The sequence below is a fragment of the Dama dama genome, chromosome 6 (genome assembly GCF_033118175.1).
Source record: "Dama dama isolate Ldn47 chromosome 6, ASM3311817v1, whole genome shotgun sequence".
Taxonomy (NCBI): domain Eukaryota; kingdom Metazoa; phylum Chordata; class Mammalia; order Artiodactyla; family Cervidae; genus Dama; species Dama dama.
Window position 1 is genome coordinate 44367374 of NC_083686.1, and position 15799 is coordinate 44383172.

General features: G+C 38.4%; 1 protein-coding gene across 15 annotated transcripts in view; it reads left to right on the forward strand.

The window, feature by feature from the left end:
* CLOCK (clock circadian regulator) overlaps positions 1-15799 on the forward strand; it is a 126770-nt gene that overhangs the window by 67998 nt on the left and 42973 nt on the right. For 13 of the 15 annotated variants that reach the window (XM_061145925.1, XM_061145921.1, XM_061145918.1 and 10 more), the window contains 2 exons: positions 2022-2113; positions 7846-7935. In XM_061145925.1, coding sequence (XP_061001908.1) covers positions 2022-2113; positions 7846-7935 — 182 coding nt within the window. Of the gene's footprint in view, positions 1-2021; positions 2114-7845; positions 7936-15799 lie in introns of those variants that run through there. The other 2 variants (XM_061145931.1, XM_061145930.1) reach the window with 2 other exon arrangements.

Below are 15799 nucleotides of genomic sequence, written 5' to 3' on the forward strand. Positions count from 1 at the left end.
GCAAATAAACTATAGAACTTCTCAAAAGATAATTTGTAACTAGTGCTTTTTTTGTTTCTCGCTGGCTCACTCTGTAATCTATTACTAGCCTGGTTTGTGCTCCACCACTGTTTGTAATTATTTTTGTTAATTTTGTTAGTACCACGTCCCCCACCCTCTGCTGCCAGCAAAGCAGTAGCTCTTCCTTGTGCCCCATCCTCTTCTGCCTCTCTGAAGCACTGGAAAGTCTTACCTGCGCTCCGCTGGCCTGCTTCCTCCTTGTTCTGAGATACACTGGGCTTCTTCATTCACCGCCCTCTCCCAAGCAAGCGAACTTCTTTCCTCCTTCTGCCCTCTGAACATGCCATTTCTCTAGGTCTTATCTTGTGTTCATGCTTTCTCTATGCTTTTGGTTTTGCCTCTCTGTTAAACTACTAAGTCTGTATTTTTAGATGCAGACTTTACAGTTTTTCATTTCCAGGTAACTTCTGGATCTTTGGTTTTAAACGTTCTCTGACTCAACACATCTAAAATTGAATTCATTTTCATTTTGCCGAGTCATCTCTTTGTTTCAGTTTTCCATTTCACACCACAGTCCTTTCACTCCCCGGGACTCAGACCTGAGAAGAGTTTTGCATTTTTTAGTGCACACTATCACAGCTGCCAAATTTTGTTGATTCTTCTGGTAATGTGTCAAAATTTCTGGTGTGCATTTTTACTGCCTATGTTGCCATTACATTTTATCTCTGCAAATGGCATTCTCACTGATTTCTTCATCCCTTGTTAGTGTGCTCATTCCTCAGACTTTGTAGCAGTTCAGTAAATGATTGTTGAATGAAATGATATGCATGCATAATTATTTCCCCCTGACAATAGAGGATTAATTTTGGCATTTAGATTTTTTTAAAAAGTTGGGCTTATGGTTCTCACAAAATTAAAATTTACCTGAAATTGAAAGGTAATTCTTACATACTTATTACTCTAAAAATAAACCTGGATTTAGCTAAACTTGATGGAATTTCTTTATGGATTTAAGTCCTTTTTTCTGAATGTATATAATTAAGTGAATTTGAAAGGCATGATTATATTCCACAGAATTAGTAGCTGTAATTATTCGTATCTAATACAGACATTTCCAATATGCCAAATTTGGAATGCCAATTTTTTATGCTGTATTTATATATCTGGTAATAGAGAAATCAAAACAACTTAGTCCATATTTTCCACTGCAAGATAGAGTATATTTTGTACAGTAAAATCTATGATATGTATTTTAATTTTGCTCAGTTGTTTTAATATGTCTGCATTTCAATATGGAAAAAATACTGCCTATACAGATTTCATCATTTATGAATAGCTTTTTATAACAATACATTAGAAGTATGTTGCAAAATAAACTATAATAATTGTGTTAAAATATGTGCCAAAAGCTAGGGAATCGCCAAATTTTGACCAGCTTCCTACCACTAAGAAAACATTTCAGAGGACACAGCACAGAATCAGTCTGGGTTTATTACTATAAAGCTTTTGCCTAGAATTTTAGTTTAGTCTCTTTGGTTAAGAATAGAACACCTTAGCCTGGGAAGAATCTCTGCCTGGCAATAGGCAGGCCTGAAATAATTCTTTTTGAAAAGCAGACTGACTGGTCTCCTTGACTCCTTTCCTCCAGGTTTATGTCCTGAGGCCCGTTCTAGGTACTACTGTTTGAAAGGCAAAGAAAGGGGAAAGAATATGCTTCTAATGCTTGATCTAGTCTGCTTATTCTGATTCTTATTTGATCATTGTGTAAAGCAGGAAGCAATCTCAGGCCAGTCAGGAACAAAGGTTCTCAAAGCTCTCCAGAGAAAATTCAGAGACTGGCATTTTCAAGAGACTAGTCTTAAAGTTATCCAAATTATTCAAGCAGATGACCTGCTACATTAGCTCAAATATTTCATCATACCAACATGTGGACCTCCTGATACCTGCCTAGACCAATAAATGTTTTTGATGATGGCTCTCCTCTTCAATTAGTGCCACTAATAATGTTAATCTGTTTACAGAAATCACTGCACAGTCAGACGCTAGTGAGATTCGACAGGACTGGAAACCTACATTCCTTAGTAATGAAGAGTTTACACAATTAATGCTAGAGGTATGTCCAGATTAATTTTTGAAAAGTTTTATTTTCTTAAGAAATCATAGGGGTTACCAATTCTAGTATAGATTTAACAATATTAGTTTAATACTGAAAAATCTTAATTCAGTGTAAGTCAACCAACTATTCATTTAAAATTAACTGATGTAAGTATTGTAATAGTACTATATGTGGTAAAATAACGCCAAATCTTTGTGCTTTCAGTACCCTCTGAATTTTTGAGAGGCTTGATAAGTCAGAAACCTATAACTACCAAGTTCTCTACCTGGACAACACTAACATTTAAATGAAAAATAAAATATATTATTCAACACATAGTAAATATTATGAAATGTATTTTACTGGACAGTAGGATTTTTTTCAACAAATTAAAATCCACCTAAATACAAAATGATACTAAATGAAGTATTTTGAAAATACTAAAATAATGAAATATACATTGAAAGGCAACTCTTCTCGTTTTAAATAGAAACTTCTAAAAGGTTTTCCTTCTAAAAGTAGATGTTCTTCCATGACAGAATTATTTTTGAATACAGTTCAGATCATACTTGCTTAGAATTGCAAAACTTAATATGTCACATAGTCAGTTATAAAATCCACAAAAATTTTGAGTCACTCATACCTATCAGTTTTACTTTTTAAACATTTCCAATTTAGATTAATAAGGATATCTTCATGCACACAAAGTACAGAGTTCAGTATCAGATTTTTATGACGGCTTTTTTTCCCCAAAAAAAACTAGTAATAAATAAAGGTGGTATTATACTTGGGTGTTAACAGTTAAGGACAAGAAAAGTAGATAAGCAAAAGAAGCTAGAGACAGAAGGAGTAGAAGAAAACAGTTGAAGTAGAGATTGTTAAATAATTTGCATTTCTTATTCTGTCTGTTCAGGTTTGTTATTTTAGACTTTAAGCATATATCTCTGTGGTATATGTATGTGTAAGAACCATGTCTCAAGTGTCTTTGCATGTTGACTAAAGTCCAAAGCAACAGTATTTTGCAAATTATTGAATTATTTTTCTGTTTTTACTAGGTAGAACAGTTAATTGCTGGATTAAGTCTTTATATATTCAGCAGAAATATGAAAATTGATTTGAGTGTAAATACATTGTATATATACTTAAAGCCATGCTTAAAATCTGAAAAAATAACTGAGCACATCCTATATACTATTACCTCAGTGAATCCTCACAGTAATCTTATGAAGATACACTATTAGTATCCCTTTCTTACTTTCAGATGAGGAAATTGAGCAAAGGGAATATGAAATTTGCTCAAAATAAAACTGATTAGCTGAGCCAGGATTCGCTGCAGGAAAACTAGGCTCTGAGCCTGTGGCCCCAGCCCCTGTGCCCACTGCCGCTCATGGCACTTCTTTTCACGAGAGCTGGGGCACAGAGCTTTTAGCTTGTGACCAGCAATTAGCTCTTTAAATGAGTGGACACAAGTTACAAACCAAATAATAGTTCTAATTAATTTTTTCTCCTCTGAAAAGGAGTTTGACATTGTCCAAAATTATCTCTTTAGATTAAGTTTATGAAATTATGCATTTATGAAAGGGTGCAAACAAGCTAATGTTTGTAACCCGAAGAAGAAATCAGCTCGTTGGATTGTTCTTTAAACCTGTCTTTATTTCTCAGTGCCGTGAGGCAGTACCATCTGTGTTGTCAGGAACCCTTTTAAAACCTTTCTCTTCACCTGGCGGTGTCATGTCTTATCGCAGCATGTGGGATGCTCTTGGGGGTGCATGGACGCTCTAGCTGGGACATGCAGGCTCTGGGGTGCAGGGGCTCAGGTTGTGGCTGGCAAGCTTAGCTGCTAGCAGGCACGTGGGATCTTACTCCCCTGATGAGGGACTGAACGTGCGTCCCCCTGCACTGCGAGGCGGGTTTTTAACGACCGGGCGCCAGGGGAGTCCCAGTAATAAACTCTTTACTTACCCTGCTTTATTGGTGTGAAAATTTTCTTTTTTTAATAATTTTTCTTCATTTATTTTTTTGAGTTTTTTTGGCCACACTGATCGGCATGCAGAATCTTATTTCTCTAGCCAGGGATCGAACCCACACCCCCTGCAGTGGAAGTGCAGAATCCTAACTGCTTGACTGCTAGGAAGTCCCCCCAGATTTTCTTATAAGTTCATAAATTAATGCAGTATCTATGTTTAAGAAACTTAGGAAGGTAAATTACCTATTCAATAATAAGCTAAATCAAAAAGAATTGTCTTCAGATTTTTCTTTACAGTGAACAGATTTTAACTTAATTGCAAAGACACATGTAGTACATATGTAGTATTAAAAATAACTAAATCAAAGAGTCTAGAGATTATAATCTTATATATAACAGAATATTTAAACATGTTAATTTAGAAACTATAAGTTAGTTTTCTCATGATTATCCTCACAGCTTTGAAATTACATTCCTGAAAAATATTACATCTACGAACTTTTAATATGTCAAGCATATTTTTGATTTTTTAGTGAATATTTGCACCTGCTAAGTAGGCATTTTAATGTTCATATGCCAAGATTGAAGGATATGTATAATTGTGTGTATTATAACCTGGGTTCAGCTAACCTAGTTGTGTTACTGTTGGCTTATCAGTTGATCAGATTACAGTTAGGCAATCTGGATGCCCTTTTCAGCAGAATTTCAGATGTAGGTTTTGTCTAGGAATGTTAGAGCTGCTAGCAGAAGAGCTGGGGATCATTCAGCTCAAACTCTTCATTTTATGGATGATGCCTGGAGAGATTGTAGCTTGTCCAGTCAGCTAATTAATCAAAGAACTGAGACTAAGATCTTAAAATTCACTTATACCTTGTGTGTTGGCTGTCTCTCTTCATTCTTCCATTGCCACCCATCCCTCTCCCTTGTTTCTGTTGCTTAAGGAATATTCCTTGCTACCCTTGTTGGGGATGTTGAGATTAACCAAGGAAATAAGGGCAATTTAGCCTTACTAGACCTCTGTGCCAAGTTATCTCTGTGTGGAGTCATATCCTGGTACAGAGTTCTTTCCTCTTGACAGCTGGCATCTCTCCCCAGTACTCTACACGGGAAGGGCCAGGGCCCTGCCTGCCTCATTGCAAGGAGGTTCTGTCCCCTTCCTTGGGACTTCCATCCAGTCTTGCCAGATTAAGTACTCACTGAGTAAACAACCAAGATGTGTACAGGCCTTGTGATATGTGCAAAGTAGAGGTCAAACAGGAAGATGAGTTTTAACTAATGAGTCCTGTCCCTCCTGTCATACAACGTGAACAAGGGGTAACCTTCACTGCTGTCAGTCTTGGAATGAGGATGGCCATCTGTCTTGTTCCACATCTCTTGTCTCCCTTGTCAAAGCCCCTCCCATTTTGGTGTCCGTACCTACCTTCTTGGAAAAACTACATCCTTCCATTCAAAAGAAGTTTGAACTCTGGATCCTTTCTTGTGTTAAGACTTGGCGGGATGCTGATGCAGGTCTTTCTCTGCTGAATCTTTACCTGCTTCAGAAGAGAAAGGTGCAGGCTCTGCCTCTGGTAGTGGGATCAGGTCCTTAAGAGTTCTGAGTTTAGTTTATTCCCTTCACAGAAGAGAGCTGCATCCTAATTCCTAGTAGATCTCCTAGGAATAAGTAGAGATCATCATAGTAATTTGCTTTCAAAGATGACACAGTCTAGCTTCACATGAGAAAAGCATGTTCTTAACATCATTTTGACCCTTTTTGTTAGGAAATAATAATGGCGTAATTATACTAAAGAGTTTTTGTGAAAATTTCATGCATTTGCTTAAATTATAAGGTTTCATCCCTTCCTCTTACATTAATCAAGAATGAGTTTGTCTGAGCCATCCTGGAAGGCAGGCATCTGCTCAGATTAATTACTTTCTGATACCCAAATGTCTTCCTTCAATAAAAGAGGAGGTGGAGGGATGCCTTTTTCCATACATTCACCATATACCTCAACAATTAGAATTAGAGGGAGCTTGCTCTAACTCTCAGATGCGTAAGTAACATACAAGTATTTTTTATTTGCCGTGTGCCACGCCTATGCCAGGTGCTGCAGATACACAGTATTGCAGACACTATAGTTCTTACCAGAATTGTATCCTTTGAGAGAGCCCTGACTTACACAAGAAATTCAGATTTAGTGTGATCACTGTTTGATAGAAGAGGAGCTCCTCTTATGACATACTTTACCTGCTGTGTATCTCAGTATCTTTTCGTTTTTTGAGTTACTCGTCTGTTATGGCTGCTCTGGGTCTTGGTTGCTGCGTCCTGGCTTTCTCTGGCTGCGGCGGGCGGGGGCTGTGCTCTAGCTGCAGCGCATGGGCTTCTCAGTGCCATGGCTTCTCGCGTGGCGTGTGGGCTGTAGGCGTGCAGGCTTCAGTAGCTGCAGCATGCAGGCTCAGTAGTTGCAGCACATGGGCTTAGTTACCCCAAGTCATGTGGGATTCCCCCGCCCAGGGATCAAACCCCTGCCTTGGCGGGTGAGTTCTCAGCCACTGGACCACCAGGGAAGTCTTCAACATTTTTTCCATTGGATCTTCTTTTCCTTAGCCTGAAAATACATTTCAGTTACTTTTTCTAAGAAAATGACTTCCCTTGATACTTTGTCCTCTCAAAGTGTGTCCTTTCATGAACTTGAACAAAGTGTTTTTTAATAGCCTTCTGATGACCCACCCATCTCTAAACTCATTGTAGCATGAATCTCCTTCCTGTTGGCATAACTCTTGACAGTCACCCAGTCATTTTTTAATTCCTCGTCTTGTTTGATCCCATTTTCACTGACCCATCCGTTTCCCTCCTCACTCACTTTGTCACGCTTTCTTCCACTGACTTCACCAACAGCAGTGTGCTCTCTCTTGTCGTCATTTTCTCTGGCACATCCGCTCCTCCTCATCTCCGTACATAGCGTATGCCCCAGGGATTTGTCTTTGGCATCCTTTTCATTTTTGCAGATCTCATTTCTTCAGCTTCCACTGTGGTGCCTAGGATTCTCAGATGAAGAACTTTGTGAGACATGAATAGAATATTGCTTTTTGTTAAGTATTGTTCCCCTGTGCTGACTCCTCGCCTGAACTCGCAACATCACATTTCCTAATGCTTGCCCGAGTCCTTTCTTCTCTGCTACTAATTTTATTCGGGTTCTCCTCAACTTCTCTGATTATTCCAAAGGCCACTGAAACTTTCCTCTTAATTCACTTTTTTCTCAAAATCCGTTTTACACATTGCTTCCAGACCACTCTTAAACAAAGTCCGTATGTCTTGTCCTGATATTGAAAGCCCTCCGTGATCTGACCTCGCTCTGTTTTCTCAGCTTACTCCCTTTCAGTCTATTCTCCGTGTATTTCCCTGTGCTTCAGTCGTATACTTCTATTAATATTGTATATGTGATGGTGATAATGTGTTCTTTTGTTGGCCAAAGACATATTGTTGATGGCATCTGTGCTTTGGAAATATTAACATCTTCAAATAAGGCCATTGTTGTATAATAACATATGATAAAGGTAGAACATTAAGTCTCTATCTTTTAGAAACTTGCCGTTCAGTAATGGTTATAGAGTGATATTTTTCTTCCAGAAGCATCTTAAAATGCACAAAGATAGACACTAAGGTATTGTAAAGGGGAAAAGCTAGTATTTTGACAGTGCTCTAGAAATTTCTAGTTCTTTGTGATTTATCTTAGATTTTTATGTCTGTCCTGTGAAATACTTTTTTTCTTTTCATTTAACTGACCATTATGTTTAATTTCAGGCTCTTGATGGTTTTTTTTTAGCAATCATGACAGATGGAAGCATAATATATGTGTCTGAGAGTGTAACTTCATTGCTTGAACATTTACCGGTAAGTATAAAAATCCTGTGACCTCTTTCTCACTTTTTAAAAAAAACTGTTTTATTAATATGTTTATTTTTGGAGGATAATTGGTTTACAACATTGTGATGGTTTCTGCCGTACATCAACATGAATCAACCATAGTATACATATGTGCCCTCCCTCTTGGACCTCCCTCCTACCTCCCACCCCATCTTTCTCACTTGATGCCTACTTTTAAATATTCTAAAACCTCAAGAAGTGAAGCCTCAAGTTCACTGTTGAACAATGATCAGAGTGGGGATGAGACCTCTAAGTATGTCTTCGTCTTAGTATGGCTGTATTTTTTCAGCTCAGTCATGACTCTCATCTGTAGTAACTAAATATTCAACTCCTACTTTAACCTGTATTCTTCCTGTCTTCTTTATTTTAATGCTGAGTTTTCAATATTAACTTTAATCAGTGTTGTGGTGGTGTCACTTATTCATTGAAAATATCTTGGGAATAACTAAATTTCTACTGAGATATTTGTTGCAGCTAAATAATAATTTTCTCAAAAGAATGACTTACAAGAACATGCTGAAAATAATAGATACAGAACTTTTGTGCTCTGTGGCTTGAGTTGATAATATTTTAATTCCCATATTCCATTTGTTCTTAATATGACCCAAAGGGTAGATAGTCAGAAAAGAATTATATGTAAATTTTGATTAGAATGGTGAGTACCTGAATTATGTGTTTGCTGTTTTCCTTAACATGTATTTGTTGAACATCTATGCTACCAGATACTATACTAGGTGCTGTGCTCCAGTTGACAGTTTTTATGAATTTGAAGTTTTTGTTGAATATGTAATATTCTCATCTAAGGTAATGTTACACAAAAATGGGTTTGCCTCTTGGTGGATGTCAAGCCATTAGAAACAACTAAGCCAAAGATTAGGAGAAGGAAGGATTTATTATTACTTGCAGCAAGTAAGAACACTGATATCTTTCCCAAAGCAGTATCTCTCCAAACAGCAAAATTAGGGAATTTTTAAGCTAAGAGTACATGCATATTCCTGAAGGGACTTGAGCAGAGGAGAATTCAGTATAAAGTAGGGCAGAGGTCAGCAGCATCTAAGCTTTACTTGATTGAAGTGAGAAAAGGTCCACCTCCTCATCATTCTCTCCCCGTAGTTTGGTTTCCTGCAGAACTCGGGCATGTTTGTATGTGTCCTTAGGGGAGGGACTGGAGCTCTGCTTTCACTGCACTGCTGTTTGCCTGCCCTTTCTCTGTTCCTGTATTCCTTTGTTCCCTTAAGATCATTCATTACTGATATTCCTTCAAGGGCAAGCATTGTGGCCAGGCTTAGATTACAAAATGGCTTCTCTTATGTCAAGAAAGCTATTTCTGGTTCTCTTTCTCTGGGGACCCCCTAACTTATTGGCTTAAAATGGGGTTTGGATGTAAACATTTTGAAGTTACTTATAAATTACTCTTAAAATGCCATCTCTTGAAAATGTGTAATGCAAAGTCATCTGTTCTGTAAAGATTTCTTTAAAGCGATGTTGAGAAGCAGCGTCTCCGTCCCTCTGATTACGCTGCTGTGTGCTTTATGAAGAGAATTTGCTCCATACTTAGGAGGCCAGGCTCTCTAAGGGCGCGTTGTTTCTGAAAGCCAGGTGGTAAATAACTCCCTGAATTCCATGTCACACAGAAAATGATGTGGCTTTGTCGCTTCTCTGGGGCAGACCAAAGGAGAGACTGATGACTGAATTTTTCTGGACAACTGTTTGCTTAAGAAAAAATCTGCATAGTAAGACAGGCCAGGGAAAGAAGTCCTTTGTAGGATTATGATATGACTAAGATAAGATTGAATAATAAATAAAACAAAAGAATGAATATAGCAAAACGGAAGCAGACTCACAGATGAAGAAAAACTAGCAGTTATCAGTGTGGAAGGGGATGGGAGAGGGGTGTGACGGGGGAGGGGATTACCCATGCAAGGTATAAAAGCCAAACAACAAGAATGTATTGTCTAGAGCACGGAACCATAGCCATTATTTTGCAGTAACGTTAAGTGGAGTGTAATCTATTAAAACTATTGAATCATTAATGTTGTACACCTAAAACTAATAATACTATAAATCTACTATAATAAAATAAGGTTGAGTAATTTGAATAAATGTATAATTATAGGCTTTTAAACCTATAAACAATTTTATTGGATTTTCAGTTGTGTATTTTTAGAAACTACATAATCTTTAGTCATAATCAGGGTGTAATTTGCAGTGTGGTCAGACTTTTAAAAAGCCTGCTTCTTGGGCACTTTTCCTGGACTTCACTGAGAATTAGATGCCTTTTCTCTCTGTTCTCATGTTACCTTATACCTGCTGCCACCATGACACTTACAGTGAATTGTAATTTTCTGTTTATTTGGATAATAATGGTAAGCTTTCTAAGTGCACGGACTTTATCTCTGTATCCACACATGCTGGCTAATTTCTTAGTGAGGCACTTAGTAATTATTGCTTGAGTATAAGAAAATGAGTAGGTTATTTGAAATAGATGTTTTAAAGATTCCTTCCTAATGCCACACTGGATGAGGGAATATGCGCATACTGAAATAACAAACGTGTGCAACAGACCTATTTAGGACCCAGGTGTTTGGTAATTAACATGCTTCCCTCAATGAAAAGCTTCATGACCTTCTCATTGCCTTCTGGATTTAAAAAAATTAATTTTGGAGCTATTTTTACATTTATAGAAAAATTAAGAAGATAGTACAGAGTTCCCATATATGCCCACACAGTTTCCTCTGTTAGTAACATCTTCTGGGTGTTTTTAACCGTTGGTGTTACCCAAAGCATGTAGAGACTGGAAGGTGAGTTTTTGGGCAGAAGAGATCGCAGCCGATACAGCACACCCATTTCATTGCATACTGAGTTAATAGTATTCTTCAATAAAACGGGTTTTTTGGTTCCTTTTTTTTTTTTTTTTTCTAAAAACTGCTCTCCAGTTATGATGGATACTTTTCCTCACATCACTGACATTGCTCTGTTGTATTGTTTCTTTGGCTGAGCTGGGCCTTAGTTGTAGCACCTAGGATCTTTCTTGTGGTGTGCAGGAGTTTTTTTAGTTGTGACATATGGGATCTAGTTCCCTGACCAGGGATCGAACCCGGGCCCCCTGCATTGGGAGTGTAGATTCCTAGCCACTGGACCACCAAGGAAGTCCCCAGAAGGATGTTTTGATAAAATGAAATAAAACTTGTTTAGGATCAAACCCAATAAGGAAAAAAAAGGTGACTTTTCTCTTTTGGCCTGCCATTAATAATTAAACTGTAACAGATACTAAGCAAAAGATTTAAAACAGTGGTGTCTCTTTCTTTCTGTTTTAACATACATACCTTTTTATCTAAAATACATTCTTGATTCTTGTCCTGAGGGGAAGAAACACTAGAAAATCTCTAAATATAAAGCTTTAGTGTTTATAATTCAGTTCTGTTGAGAAATTAAAATTTGCCATCTTAATCAGTGGTCAGTATGACTTAACAGTTTTTTAACTTAAATTTTAAATCTAGCTATAAAATTGCATGTCTGATTCTATAGGTCTTGGAAAAAATTTTTTCTTAGTTTTGTCATGTCGTACTTATGAAACTAATTTAGGTAAATTTTAACCTATTTGTGGCTACTAATCAGGAAAGGAAATTTATGAATTTTTTTTTTTGTTGTTGTTGTTCCTGAAGTGTTTTTTTACAACAAAATGATAGGGTCATACCACCTCCAGGGCAGAAGGGATTTTAGACATTTTTCGCCTAGCCCCTTTGTGTTTGTTAAAAACACATATGAACCTCAGAGAATTGTGCAATAATTTAGTGGAACTGCCAAGACATAAAATCTCTCTACGGGGAACTTAAAATTTGTAAAGTTTTACAATTCGAAATTGCTTTCTTCCCACTTGCTTAAATGCGTTCCTGAGAAGAGAGTATATTAAATTTGTTACCATGTAATACAGGGAGGAAGGTTAACCATGTTACATAGCCTGACAGAGTCCAGGAATAACACTGTATTATGAGCCTTTCATTATCTGTTTTCTTAACTTGATAATTTTGAAATATAAACACAAGTGTGTATTAAGAAAGTCAGTACAATGTTTGGTGTAAATGCAGTATGCAGAAATAAAAATCTAGAATTTTTAAAGTAGTTATATGATTATTTGGACTTCCCTATTTGCAAATAAATATTTTTAATAAGAAAACAAATATTTGAAATAAATAAATAAAGCCTATCAAAAGGGCCAGAACCTTTGTTCCTTATGCTCTGTCCATAGCTCTTCAGGCACTCTTACCAGATCTGATCCCTTGAATCTATTCATCACTTCCATGGTATAATCGTAAGGGATTTGACTTAGGTCATATCTGAATGCCCAAGTGGCTTTCCCTACTTTCTTCAATTTAAGCCTGAATTTTGCAATAAGGAGCTCATGATCCATGCCACAGTCAGCTCCAGGTCTTGTTTTTGCCGACTGTATAAAACTTCTCCATCTTGGCTGCAAAGAACATAATCAGTGTGATTTTGGTATTGACCATCTGGTGATGTCCATGTGTAGAGTTGGTGGAAAAGGTTGTTTGCTGTGACTTTGAAATTTTTGTCATTCTCTTGACAAAACTCTGTTAGCCTTTGCCCTGCTTCATTTTGTACTCCAAAGGCCAAACTTCCCTGTTAGTCCAGGTATCTCTTGACTTCCTACTTTGCATTCCAATCCCCTATGATGAAAAGGACATCTTTTTCTGGTGTTAGTTCTAGAAGGTGTTGTAGGTCTTCATAGAACTGATCAACTTAAGCTTCTTTGGCACCAGTGATTGGGGCATAGACTTAGATTACTGTGATATTGAATGGTTTGCCTTGGAAACGAACTGAGATCATTCTGTCGGTTTTGAGGTTGTACCCAAGTACTGCATTTTGGACCCTTTTGTTAACTGTGAGGGCTACTCCATTTCTTCTAAGGGATTCTTGCCCACAGTAGTAGATATAATGGTCATTTGAATTAAATTCACCCGTTTGCATCCATTTTAATTCACTGATTGCTAAGATGTCAGTGTTCACTCTTGCCATCTCCTGCTTGATCACTTCGAATTTACCTTGATTCCTGGACCTAACATTCCAAGTTCCTATTATTAATAACAGCAGTACTGTTACTTATAGCATTGAATTTTACTTTCACTGCTAGACACATGCACAGCTGAACATCTTTACCACTTTGAGCTGCTTCATTCTCTGTGGTTGGTCAGTTGCTAAGTTGTGTGCAACTCTTTGTGACCTCATGAACTGCAGCAAGCTAGGCTTCCCTGTCCTTCACTATCTCCAAGTTTGCTCAAACTCATGTACATTGTATTGATGATGCCATCCAGTCATCTCATACCCCCTTCTCCTCCTGCCCTCAGTCTTTTCCAGCATCAGGGTCTTTTCCAGTGAGTTGGCTCTTTGCTTCAGGTGGCCAAAGTATTGAAGCTTCAGCCTCAGCATCAGTCTTTCTAGTGAATATTCAGGGTTGATTTCTTTTAGGATTGACTGGTTTCATCTCCTTTTTGTCCAAGAGACTCTCAAAAAGAATTGAGGAAGGTAGGGATAACCACTAGGCCATTCAGATATAACCTAAATCAAATCCATTATGATTATACAGTGGAGGCGATGAATATATTCAAGGGATTAGATCTGGTAGACGGAGTGCCTGAAGAACTACGGACAGCAGTTCCTAACAGGGTACAGGAGGCAGTGACCAAAACCACCCCCAAGAAAAGGAAATGCGAAAAGGCAAGGTCTGAGGAGGCCTTACTAATAGCTTAGGAAAGGAGAGACGCGAAAGGCAAAGGAGAAAGGAAAAGGTGTGTGCACCTGAATGCAGAGTTTCACAGAAGAGCAAGGAAGGATAAAAAGGGCTTCTTTAATGAACAATGAAAAGAAGTAGAGGAAGACAATAGAAAGGAAAAGACCAAAGATCTCTTCAGTGAAACTGGAGATATGAAGGTTAACATTTCATGCAAGGATGGGCACAATAAAGGGCAGAAATGGTATGGACCTAACAGAAGCAGAGGAGATTAAGAGATGGCAAGAACACACAGAAGAACTCTATAAAAAAGGTCTTCCTGACCCAGATAACCATGATGGTGCGGTCATTCACCTAAGCCTGGACATCCTGAAGCGAAGAGTCACGTGGGCCTTAGGAGACGTCGCTGTGAATAAAGCTGATGAGGTGATGGGATTCCAGCTCGGCTGCTTAAAGTCCCGAAAGATGGGCTTTAGGTGTTGCGCTCACTGTCTGAGCAGATTGGAAAACTCAGCGGTGGCCACAGCGCTGGGAAGGTCAGTTTTCACTCCAGTGTCAGAGGATGTTTACACTCCTGTGCAGGTGTGCTCATTTCACATGCATCCTTCAAGTTTGGCTTCAACAGTTATGTGAACCAAGAACTTCCACGTTGGGTTTAGAAGAGTCAGAGGAACCAGAGATCAAATTGCCAACGTTTGTTGGGTCATGAATAAAGCAAGGAATTCCAGAAAAACCTCTAATTCTGCTTTATTGACTGTGCTAAATAAAGCCTTTGACCTTGTAGATCACAACAAACTGAAAAAATTCTCCAAGAGATGGGAGTACCAGACCACCTTACCTCTTTGCCAAGAAAACTGTATGCCGGTCAAGAAGCAACAGTTAGAACCAGACATGGAGCAAGAGACTGGTTCAAAATTGGGGAAGGAGTGTGACACAGCTGTATTCTGTCATCCTGCTTATTTAACGTCTGTGTAGGGCACATCATGTAAAATGCCGAGCTCCATGAATCACAAGCTAGAATCAAGATTACCAGGAGAAATATCTACCGTCTCAGATATGTACAGGATACCAATCTAATGGCAGAAAATGAAGAGGAAGTAAAGAACCTCTTGATGAGAGTGAAAGAGAGTGAAAAAGCTGGCTTGAAACTCGGCATTAAGAAATTAAGATTGAGATATCTGATCCCATCACTTCTGGGCAAATAGAAGGGGAAAAGTGGAAGCAGGGATAGGTTTTATTTTGGGGGGTTCCAGAATCACTGCGGACAATGACTATAGCCATGAAATAAAAGTCTTGCTCCTTGGAAAAGCTATGACAATCTAGACAGCGTATTAGGAAGCAGAAACATCACTTTGATGACAAAGGTCCATATATTAATAGTCAAAGCCATGGTTTTCCTAGTAGTTATATATAGATGTGAGAGTTGAACCACAGAGGAGGCTCAGCACCAAAGAATTGATGCTTTTGAATTGAGGTGCTTGAGAAGACTCTTGAGAGTCCCTTAGACAGCAAGGAGATCAAACCAGTCAATCCTAAAGGAAATCAATCCTGAATATTCATTGGAAGGACTGATGCTAAAGCTGAAGCTCCGATACTTTGACCACCTGATGTGCAGAGCTGACTCATTTGAAAAGACCCTGATGCTGGGAAAGATTGAAGGTTAAAGGAGAAGGGGATGACAGAGGATGAGATGGTTAGATAGCATCACTGACTCAATGAACATGAATTTGAACAAACTCTAGGAGATAGTGGAGGAGTGAGGAGCCTGGCATGCTGCAGTCCATGGGGTTGCAAAGAGTCGGACATGAGTTAGCAGCTGGACAACAAACAACAATGCAGTTAAAAGACATATTTTTGAAGGGAGTAGTTTCAGCTGGTCTGTGAAAGACAGAAGAGTACAAACATGTGGTGAGAGAGGGGAAAGATTCACTTCATGGGGTGTGCCTTGAAGGCTAGGGAAAGGACTGAAGAAAGTATATATGGTGAAACAGATCACCAGCCCAGGTGGGATGCACGAGACAAGTGCTCCGGCCTGGTGCACTGGGAAGACCCAGAGGAATCGGGTGGAGAGGGAGGTGGGAGGGG